The 11,889-nt window shown below is 41.4% G+C and overlaps 1 protein-coding gene across 1 annotated transcript in view; it reads left to right on the top strand.

Annotated features, from left to right (window-relative positions):
* COL22A1 (collagen, type XXII, alpha 1) overlaps window positions 1–11,889 on the top strand; it is a 194,292-nt gene that overhangs the window by 134,287 nt on the left and 48,116 nt on the right. Inside the window, exons 28-34 of the mRNA XM_010014574.1 lie at window positions 989–1,051; window positions 2,282–2,335; window positions 3,860–3,901; window positions 5,871–5,903; window positions 8,764–8,817; window positions 9,336–9,389; window positions 10,519–10,572. Coding sequence (XP_010012876.1) covers window positions 989–1,051; window positions 2,282–2,335; window positions 3,860–3,901; window positions 5,871–5,903; window positions 8,764–8,817; window positions 9,336–9,389; window positions 10,519–10,572 — 354 coding nt within the window. The remainder of the gene's footprint in view (window positions 1–988; window positions 1,052–2,281; window positions 2,336–3,859; window positions 3,902–5,870; window positions 5,904–8,763; window positions 8,818–9,335; window positions 9,390–10,518; window positions 10,573–11,889) is intronic.

Below are 11,889 nucleotides of genomic sequence, written 5' to 3' on the forward strand. Positions count from 1 at the left end.
CCTTTTCTTAGTCCAGTATTTGTACAGCACTTAGTGCATTAGGTCCTGTCCATGCCTGAGATCCTTTGTGATATTGCACTACAACTGTAGATAGCAGAATAGTTATAAATAGGAAACTACACGGTTATTTTTAGATGACAGACTGGGCCAACTAGGAGCTAAATTTGAGAATTTGATATATTTATCAAATAAATTTGATATATTGGGAACAAACCACATGCTACAGATATCATAAGTACTTCAATAGAAAGTATTATACAGCAGAAACTCAAATGTAAAGTTCAAACAGAAAGAAATCTGAATGTGCAGTAATATATCCAGAAAACTCTAGATCTCTTTGTCAGGTAACATCTGTGCCATCCAGATTAATACAGTGCAAGTTTTGCGCATCCAAACTGTTCCAGATCAATAAAAATGAAAATAAAAGACTTAATTTTTTTAGCTGTTTTTATTTGTTTGCTTGTTTGTGCTACAGAACAGCATGAAGAAAACATGTCCTAAGTTCTGTGGAATTGGTTAGCAGTGTAACAGCAAAAAAAGAGAGGTTTAGCTGCTGTTTTAAGAAGAATAAGAAATGATTTAGTTATCAAACTAATCCTGTTCTTTCTCAGCAAACTACATCCTTATTCAATCCAGTGAAAAAGCTGGTGCAGATTCTAGCCTATAGCATAGGCCATGTCTATCATGGTGTGACAAGGTTATCAAGGAGAAACCATCTGCAGTCATTATGAGCTCTGATCAATTCACAGTCTAATATCAGACAAAGAGATAGATAGCTAAAGGTTTCATCCTCTCCAGCCTAGAGGTACTGTGACTAGATTAGCCTACCCTGAGGACTAGACTTGATGCTTTCTAACTGACATGAGTGAGAGAAGAGCCTGGACCATGATTCTGCCTTTTCATTCTTAATTTGGGATTAATGGCATTTGTTTATAGAAGCCGTGATTGGTGCCTTTTCCTAGATTTCACACTTTTGTCTTACTTTCAGGGTGAAGCAGGACTTCCTGGTCCTCAGGGTTTACCTGGACTGAGAGGAGAAAAAGGAGACCGGGTGAGTGACGTTGAGGCACAGCTTGATTCTTTTTTGGCCATTTGGCATCAGGAGGATTTATCTCCAGTGTTCCTAGATGATGTTCTCTCTTGATGTGATTGCTGTGCTGAGCAGCTGATTGGTGTCCAGCAAAGTCAACAAGTACTCCTTCCACAAAGGTACTTTACTGCCTAATGACTATTCCTAAATGCAGCAGAGGTGTTAATGAAGAGTTTCTATCTCAAATGCAGAAGGTTATGACTTATGCCACGCTGCTTGTGAGGCAGTAGAAGTAGAGTGTTCTTTAGGCCTTATTGTCAGAAATACCTGCTTGATTTAAAAACATTAAAATAATAACAACAAAATCACAAGTCCCACTTGTCACTGAGCTCTGGAAAAGGCTTCAGATGGCTGGATCGTTTTCTGATGGCTTAATTTCCCTTTATGTCCTAGTGTCTACTGCTTCCCCCTGGCTAGCTCCAGACCTCCAGAGGCATCTACCTACTGGCAAATAGTTGAATCAGGGGTTTGTCAGTAAATTTAGCATATAAATGAGGTTTGATCTGGTACTCATGTACATACTAGTATAGGAGTATACAAATACTACATATCTGAATGTGATCAAGAAGGAGCTAAAATCAACTGAGTTCTTACCAATTGGTTTACTGTATGTATTGTAGAGTGTAGGGTACAGAATATATTCTCTCTATATGTAAAATAATAGTAATATAGGTCAAATTTCTCCTATTTGAATGCAAGATAAATACATTTTGTGTATGCACTTTGAGGAGTACTCGCATCATCCTTGTTAAGCACCTCCCATTCAAATGACCAGGTTACGTGGGCAAAATAGAGAGGTAGGCACCAGTGAATGGATGATTCAGAAATCTTATATATATATACAAAAGTGGTAGTATGAATGTCCACTTTGAGTCTCAACTGTTGTTCTGGTGCCTCTCTTGTCCAACTAGAAAAGAAAGAGGTTTTTATAACTGCATCAAGCAGTAGGATCTTCTACATACAAATTATTTTAGGATTGGTAAGTTCCTTTCCATGAACTTGATTGCTATTCACTGGCTTTGAAAACAGTGTGGATTTTATGAAGCCATCTCCAAAATATTGCATTTTTAATTGCTTGCACTACAACTTGGAGGACAGGTAAGATCAACTGGAAGTGTAAAATATTCTAGGGGGACTGATGGAATCAAATCAAAACATGAGTATTTCTTGCTTTCCTTTCACTGCTTTTAGGGAGAAAAAGGCAAAGATGGGTTCCCGGGATTGAAAGGTGAAAGAGGAGAAAAGGTAAGTCATGAAATGAGCATGATCCTCCTTAGACAAGAGAGGAAGAGACAAGCAGGCAAAGACAAGGGATAGAGGAGAATGTCTGAGGAAGATTAGAAACATTCAGAGTCTTTTAGCTGAGCTTTACAGAGAAACAGCAGAAAAAGCCATGCGTGGGGTGGGGACAATAATTTATTGAGTAATGCAATAAAGAGTAAGGAGCTGATGAAATTTAAGGAAAATTTCTGTAATTCAAGGAAAGTTTTCATTGTTTAGAATTGGCTGGTAGAAATGAGCCTGCAATTAAATCCTAAAGACGTTATCTATGCCTGCCTGTGATGTACTAAAACAATAATTTAGGGAATGGTCTGGGCTTCTGCCATCACAACACTATTAATTTTAATGAAAATGAGAGAACTAGACAAAGAGGATGTCTACCAAAATTTACACTCAACCCTCAAGAACATGAAGGTAAAGATGAAGCACGGACCTTGCAGATGCCTGTGGTTGTATAGTGAAAAATTTGCTCTCATTATAGTGATGACAGCCATCGGGAAGAGGGTACCACTTTGTTCTTCTTCTCAGCATACATTAGTTCTAAGCTTACCAGTGACTTTCACCATCTATGGAGGTTGTAATTCTTTCATGGGTGGTCAAATGACATCTCCAGTGAAGCACTTGAATTTCCTATATCTGGGAAGTTAACAAGTGTTGGCTTTGAAGTGTCAGGGGGACTGATGTTTGTGGAGCATAGCCCACAGGAATGTTAATGGCAGCTAAGACACCTGGTCTGTAACTCTCATGAGGTACTTCATCAACAGTATAGTTTTAACTGAAAAATTAGGGGGAAAACTGAATTTAGAAACTTATTTGTGATGAAACACAGAGGATTTGATTTTTTTGTATTCACAAAAGAAGTTCAGTTGAAACATGTTTTTCAATCAAAAACTTTGATTAACTTAAAATGCAAATTAAACTCCATATCACTCCTACACAGAATGGAGTAACATTAGAAAGTCATTGACCTGTGAAGTCAAAATCATAAAGTGATTAAGACAACTAAGGGAGAATCCTGAATGCAACAAACCAAGGACAACAGAAATTCTGGCCAGAGCAATTCAGTAAATTCATAGAATCATAGAATGGTTTGGTTAGAAAGGACCTCCAGTTCCAACCCTCTGCCATGGACAGGGACACCTTCCACTGAAATAGGGTGCTCCAAGACCTGTCCAACCTGCCCTTGAACACTGCCAGGGATGGGGCAGCCACAGCTCCTCCGGGCACCCTGTGCCAGTGCCTCACCACCCTTGTAGTAAGGCATTTCTTCCTTATATCCAGCCTGAATCTCCCCTGTTTAAGTTTGAACCCATTACCCCTTGTCTTATTCCATCCATCCAAGTGCTATGGGATTTGCAGTCTCACTGAGCTGGCAGATTGTCTCTGGGCTATATCTCATCTGATAACTTTGCATCTTCTAACTGATAACATATAGTTTTATTTGGGAGTCTTTTTATATCCTTAGATACATATTTCTCCTCTCTTTAGGGTGACACAGGTCCCCCTGGACCCCCAGGCTTACCTGGAACAGTAAGTAAGATTGTGTTCTGTGCTGTAACAACATTCAATTCATCACCACACTACCTCCACACAAATTCCTCAGAAACAAAGTGTTTCAAGATAATTCTTTACAGAAACTTTAGGACCCATTTGCTCTGAGATTATCTCCCTTTGTTTTAGAGAAGTGATGTCAAAGTGTATTTGGACTTTTTATTTTAGGGAAGGTTGTGCCCTCCTCTGCCTCTTTACAAACAGCATTTTTGTGTTCTCTTGCCTTATGGTAGCACTTGAGTTTGTGATTTGTTTAGCAGCTGTGGCAGCTGTCTGAAGGAGGTCATGGCTGAGAACATGGAGTACATTCATATACATTTTCGAGGGTGAGCTAGATTTTTCCACTGGGATCTCAGGAGAAGGTTGGCTCACTCTCACAGATACCAGTGAACAACAGCTTGTCCTCTTGGGATACAACTCACCTTTTCCCAGGAAGAGCAAAGGGTTCCACTTCTCACTGACATGAACTTATGGGGTGGAACAGTTGACTTCAGTGATGCTACAGCCTCCCAGAGCCTCCACTGCATGCAGTGCCTTATGCTGTGCTGTAGCCCGAGAAAGACCCTCTCCTCCCAGAAGTCATTCTGGGTTCAGCACTGGATCCAGCACACAAACCAGTCATACTTGATTCAACTTGCCCTTTCTGCTGATAAAAAAAAGACAAAAAAGGAACAAGAAACCAAGAATTTATTGTTTTTGAAGAAGCCTGCAAAATGACTTTTGGGAGCATGACTATAATTACAGTGAAGTTCACTAGCGATTGAACCAGCATCCACTGAGTGTAAATGCATAAACCTCAGAGTTCCCTCCAGCAAAGTCTGAGTAAGCAGCTTGAAGCAAGCACAAGGAATAGGCCTGTATTGCAACAGGAGGGCTGATCCTGGTCACAGATCCTCCAAAAAATAGTAGATATCCACATGTCAGCTTTGCACACCACAGCTGGATACAGCTGCCACACTGACAAGTTACGGAGAGAATTTGAATCAAGGTATGCCGGTGAAAATCAAGTGCTTTAAGGACTGTCATGTAGCAATGGAAAACATAGAATAGTGTGGGTTGGAAGGGACCTTCAAAGGTCATCTAGTCCAACCCCCATGCAATGAGCAGGGACATCCTCAACTAGATCAGGTTGCCCAGAACCACATCCAGCCTGGCTTTCAACGTCTACAGAGATGGGGCATCCACCTCCTCCCTTGGCAACCCGTGCCAGTGTTTCACCACCCTCATTGTAAAGACTTTTTTCCTCACATCCAACCTGAATCTCCCTTCTTTTAGTTTAAAACCGTCACCCCTCATCCTGTCACAACAGACCCTGCTAGAAAGTCTCTCCCCATCTTTCATACAGGCCCCTTTTAAGTACTGAAAGACTGCAATAAGGTCTTCCAGAGTCTTCTCTTCTGAAGGCTGAACAACCCCAACTCTTTCAGCTGTTCCCCATAGGAGAGGTGCTCCATTCCTATGATCATTTTTGTGGCCCATTATTTGGGCCTCTTTAGACTGCTCCAAAGGCTGCTTCATGCTATCATGTAATATGGCTATGTAATCCCTAAGACAACCATGTTGAGATATGGTTCAAAGCAGAGAGAGAACTCACCAAGGTCAGCCATGGCATCAGGAAATCTAATAATACTGGAGATGGCTCCATGTGGCAAAGTGAGCTGGAGATTGCCAGGAGTTAACTTGCTAACAAGGTTGAATATTGTTTTTTCATAGCAGTTGGATATACAGGATGTTTTTGGGTTTATGTTCATATTTCAAATATCCCAGGAAATGTCAGACATTTGTGGGCTTTTTTCCAAGCAGCCAGATGTTACAATGAGTTGCTCATTTATAAATCTGATGGATATATGGAGTGTGTTATCTGTAATGACAAGGAGAATACATGTAAGTTGTTACATTGCAAGGAAAATAGGCAATGCTTCTTTTAACACTCTGATTTCTCTTCCAGACAGCCTTCTTCACCCCACACCCCAGGATCCCTGTAAGTAGCATCTCTAATAAACATGGCTTCTGGCTTACTGCCTCCTGTATGTGATAGACACACAGCACCTTATTAGTATTAGTATTTTCCATGTTATTTATATGTTTCAGTAAAAGAACTGAGCTTGAGTCTGGTCCTGGGCAACTTCATTGTAACCAGCCATGATAAGTACACAGATGCCCTGGTAACAGCAGCAGTCTGTGGTCACAGTTGACACAGCTGTATGCTGTCCCTGCCTCTTAGATCAAGTTTAAAACAAAGTTCCACTTACAATACATTGTGGGAAATACCTCTCATTACATAGGACTGGACCACTGGTATGTGAATAAACTTGTTAAGGATCAGAAGGCTTTATGACATGTATAAACGGCAGAGGTATGGCTGTAATAATGCCATTACAAAAGAAAGTGCATATGTTAGGTTCTTCAGAGGCTGAGGAAGGAAATAGGATGTGAGATAGTACTGGAAATAGGGATAAGATTTTGTTGATTCACTTTTCCCCTTGATTTGTTTGCTAATATATTTACTAAGGAAATATGCAGAATGATGACATCTTATGTGGTCTGTAGTGGTACAGTCACAGGAGGAGTTATCTCTTCTGCTTTGAGTGTGTTAGTCTTGTAAATGAGCTGCAAGACAGTAAAGAATAAAAGGTTTGAAGTGTGTTGGCAGGTCAGGTTGCTGGGGTTCCTCTATGTGTAAGATGAATGTGATGATACTGTAGCACAGGTCTTGTACATAGTGTTGCAAGCTTTGGGAGCTGCAAATCAAAGGTAAGGATAGTTACTTTTGATTTATGGCTCTACAAATTAAGGTGTCAGAAGGTGGTGATAAGCCTTAGGAATGTGTCATCGGTTGTGTTATAAAGGTTGCAGGACCAGCAGGGTGCTGAAGGCTGTCAGGCACTTGCCAAAACACAATACTTGCTATTGCTTTCCACTGACTATGTGGTGTATGGTACCAGGAAACACAGCCTGGATAGAAGGTAGCAGTTCTATCTTCCACTTCAACTGGGCTGAACCCCCACTGGATTTCCTCTCCTTTAAGTGGCACAGAAATGGCTAACATTTTAATTGAGATGACAGGAGAGCAGGTTTGCTCTCCTGGGCAGGTCAGGAAAGCTGCAAGCACTGATCTGGACCAGGTTGGTAGCATCTGTTAGCTGTCCCTGCATCATTTCTGTTCATTAAGCCATACGAAAAAAAAGGGTGGCAGTGATTAAGTCCAGCTGCCAGGGGTAGATGTCTCCACAATGTGCAGCACTAGTGGGCAGTGGTAACAGTCAACACATAGTTGTGGGTTTGGTAAATCTGGAAGGAGTCACAAGCAGATTTGCTGGCAGGTTGTGTAAGAAATGCTGCTCTGCCCGTGTTTGTGGCTGTGTAAGGACAATAGACTGGAATTTTGCTGATTTTTCGTTACTGTGAAAGTCAATAACCAAGGAAAAAGTGGGAGAAAGGAGAACATTAAAAAACCTTCCTTCCTTTACCTGTTGAGTTACTTTTTCCCATTGCAATCTTGTTTTCCCTAGTAATACATGCCCTTATTCCCACTTAATGACAAATATTGCACCTTGTTGCACAGGACCCTTTGCTTGAAGTACTTTTGGTAACCTCATTACCTTTCTGAAGGCCACTAGATGGCATCAGGGACTGCCTGATTAAAAACTGCTCTAACGGGGTGATACTTGCAGCCTGAAATTCCTCCTCCTATTATTTATCACAGATGATAATATTTATTCATCATGCATAATAAATTCAGACATCAGTAATATTTATGCAGTTACATTTGTTTGGTCTGTTAGAGATTAATTTGCAATTGGACTTAGAATTCCCAGGTGTTGCAGAAATGATTGGCAAATAGCTGACGTGGATAAAATTCAAGATGATTTGTCTTGGGCTCTTCATTTTGACTGATCACTATTCGTTGTGTGTGTATGAAGCTTAAATCACTGATGTTCTTACTCTTCCTTGATTGCATAATTGAAACACTTTGTATGATAAATAATGAATAAGTAATGATTGCTGTTGCCTGAATACATATGTTCATAAAAATATACAAATGTGAGTGTTCACGTAGTGCCTGGTTTATTCCAGCTGGTTCCACAGGTGTGTGCTGTTCCTTTTCAATTTATAGAAAGCTGAAATATGGAATTATTGATTATTTTTTCTAGAGCTCAAAACGAAGCTGATGAACCTCTATCTGAAAGCACCTTCAATTTACTGTAAGGAGGAAGAACAGGAATAAATTAATCCTATTAGTCAGTGATGGTTGTGCATGAAATAATGTATTGACATTGCAGGAGGCAGCAGAAGTGGCATGGATGTATGGAGATGTTAACAGAACTAGAGATTAGGAAAACCTACATAGCGCACCTCTCTGGAAGTGCCTAAGATAAAACTCTGAACACGTCTCTCTTACAGGTGGAATAGGGAACTGTCTGTATGTGAATCATTTCCGCAGCTGCAGGATAACATTAGGTCTGTGGTCCTACAGGGATGTGGTGCAGTGGTACTGGTGTTTTTGCAATTGGTCATATTATCTGACCTTTTAATACACTGGAGCTGAATTGAGTGAATTTTGGAATGGCAAATTCTTTAACTACTGTTCTCTATGAGGGAAAAACAATCTCTTCTTCCAAATTACTGCATAACAACCCAAAAAGTCTAGGCAATGATCTCCAAGTCTTAGTGCATGGTATCAGTTTTGTTTCATTGACCTCAAAGTCCTTTGAAGAAGCTCCTTTAAGTCAGAAATGGATAACTGATTGAAAGAGCCCGCTTGGCACACACGATTAGTGTGACTTGTAGCCATGGAAACAACCTTTTATTTCTCTGTTTGTCTTATTGTTTTACATCAGGGTGAACCTGGACCAAAAGGGGAGAAAGGAGATCAAGGAACAAGTGGAGAACCTGTAAGTACAACCAAGTGTTTCTTCAGTTGGCTTTGAACTTTAGCAAGAAGAGGACATGAAAGTTGCCTGTTTTGGAGGGAGAGAATGGGACATGCTCCTTCCATAGCTGGGATGCTTCTCTCAACAGGAATGGCCACAGACGTGCTTGGCTTTATATTGACTGTAGAGAAAGCTACATGACTACATGAATTTAAGGACCTGATATATGGCTCTGGACGTTACTATTTGAAAAGAGGACTGTAGGGTTTGCTAGACAGCCTGGATGTCAGTAAGGTTGTACAGGATTTATTAAGGGTTTCGAAGTGATGTGGCCCAGCATTTGGCTGCTCCATTTGTATTCTGGGCTCTTCTTGCTCTGGATTGAGCCCCTAGGAGACACAGAGTCCTGTGCAGTCACAGTCTTTGTGAAAACCACCCTTTCTTCTCAGTGGGAGGAAGGAAAGACATCTCCTTCTGCTGAGGAGAAGAAAAGATCAGTTTCCTATAGCCCCTTCAGCTCTCTCCCTCTGTTTTTTCAGGGCTTACCTGGGATCCCAGGTGAAAAAGGTGTCCCAGGACCTGCAGGAGCAGAGGTAAGAGGGCTAAGCCTTGAAGAAAACCTTTGATACGGTCAGAGAGAGGTGCCTTCAAGGTCTGTATCACTGTAAATAGTTCTTCCCCTATACACGAACAGCCCATTTCTTTCCTCATTGTTGTAAGTTCAAGGACTTTTGTATCTACTTGTGCTGGACACCAGGAAAATCAGAGCATAAACATGGCATCTCTGTAGCATGATCAGTATTGTCTGAGAGACTCCTTCCAACTTTGGTTCTCTTTAAAAGGGCATCTTTGTATTGATGCCACCAGACCACAGGTCTCACAGATACGCTACTGCAGCACATTGCCAAAACATTGCAGAGCATCTAGATTCAACATCAGCCCATTTGACCTTGAACGCACTTGAATGCATTATGGCTCCTGTGAAATGGTTTTAGAGTCTTAATTATCTTCTGAAAACTTCTTGGCTCACACATACTATTTCCAGTTGTCACTGAGGTATGTTTTCAAGTCACCATGGGTGGGTGTTCTCTCTGCCATCACATGTGTATATATGACAGCCCAAGCCATATAATTGGCCATTACTTGGTCATCATCAGGTTAGCAGCACTCTTAGCATTATGAATAAAACAGTAATAACCATGCAAGTTTTAACTAACATGTGCTAAGTAGGGTACTGTTCAGTGAGTACACCCTGTCCTGCCAAAATCCTGAAGAGCTACGTGGTATGTGGGACTAGAACAAACCCTCTGCACTGTGATCTATTCTGACCATTTCCAAATAACTGTTGTTCATATTTGAGAACTACAGGCAAAACTGTCTCTGTGAAGGGAGATGTTCAGAGTTAAACTGGAAATGAAATAGCTGCTAGGCCTGAGGGTAGGAAAGAGTCTCACCCAGATGAATGCCTGCAAGTGTCAACATCCCGTGCTGAGAAACAGCCTCTGAGCTGATCAGTCATTAGCAATTCTTCTTATGTCTCAGGGGTTTATTTTTATATTTCATTTTCTGTCTGCACACAGGACTGAGAGCCATTTCCTCAGCTGTTATACTGTGAATTGATTAACAAAAGCATTGCCTACTGCAAGTTCTTAAAGTCTTTTTGTCTGGCAGGCAGTCCTGTCCCATGTCTAATCAGCTTCTATCTCTCTTCTTTCCGCAAAGGGCACAAAGGGGCAGAAAGGAGCCCAAGGAGAATCTGGAGCCCCTGGAGAAGCTGTGAGTAACAGCTTTGCTTGCAGTCACACACCTGAAGGGACACTGAAGTCAATGCGTTGCAGATTTGCAGTCCCCGGCTGCTTGGGCACATGGCGCATCCTAAGCTGCAACTGGAAGAGTCATTGCTTGTGGGCAAACAGTCACAGCTGCACCAAACAGATCGATGCCCCATCAGCCCAGCTCTATATTGAGCATCTTTTGTTGGCCAAGTTTCTCCCTCTTTAACAAGATGCTCAGGGTGAGGTGCCTGCAGAGCACTAGGGTATCAGCCAAGCCCAGGCAGCCAGCTGGTGCAGAGAGCCCTCCTCTCAGCAGCAGCCTGACATAGGTTTTGACCACAGTTGGTTTTGGGTTTCTTAGTCAACTCTGCTTTCTTTAATACAGGCTCATCACCAGAGGAATCATCACATAGGGCTTTTTGAGGCACGTGTTGTATGACTGCTACTATTGCCTGACTGTGTGCTAAAGAACAGCAAAGTCCTGTTTTGCTATTGTAAGAGCATCTAAGCTCTTTGCAGCTGAATAAAAGGCCACATACTTTGTAAGCAGAGAAAGAGACTGAAGAACTATTTGAAATAACAATTGAGAGAGAGGATGAGTCTGGAAGAAGGAGGGAATAGGAAATACAAATGAAGCATCCTAGAACATGGAGATTTCTTCTTCCATCTTTGTATTCCTGGTTTTCCTTCTTGGGCTTTTTTAGACACTGCCTCTATCAGTGTTTTGACCCTAAACTTCATTGCCTGTCTCCAGCTGTCTTTCACTCTTTGCTGAAGGATTTCTTAGTCCCCCTTCCAGCAAAGCTGTTCACTGGTTTTATTTCTTTGTGTAACCTGATGGCTCGGAGGATGTTGATGATATGGAAACAGAGGTACAGGCAGGCACCCTCTTTCACAGACTGCTCCTGCACCAAATGTTTCTATTGACTCATAAGCAAGTGACTGTAAATAACACAGACATAAGGAAACCTTTAATTGTCTTTTAGTGAGCCAAAGGCAACAGATAGGCATTTACTACGTGAAGAGCTGTGCTGTGGAAGATTTTCATCATCTCCCAACTGTTTGCATTATCCTTCTGCAAGATATTGCTGTCCAGCCGTTCCAGTGGAAGGATTTCTCTGTACTCCAAGTCAGATGGTTTCAGTTTGCTGGATAGTCTGTCTGGTTTAGCCCTAAATGGATTAGGTATCTTAGTAGAAACTCTTTCCATTCCAGTAGAAGGATTTCTCTGTACTCCAAGTCAGATGGTTTCAGTTTGCTGGATAGTCTGTCTGGTTTAGCCCTAAATGGATTAGGTATCTTAGTAGAAACTCTTTCC

Source organism: Nestor notabilis, unplaced genomic scaffold (assembly GCF_000696875.1).
Source record: "Nestor notabilis isolate BGI_N333 unplaced genomic scaffold, ASM69687v1 scaffold780, whole genome shotgun sequence".
NCBI classification, from domain to species: Eukaryota; Metazoa; Chordata; class Aves; order Psittaciformes; family Psittacidae; genus Nestor; species Nestor notabilis.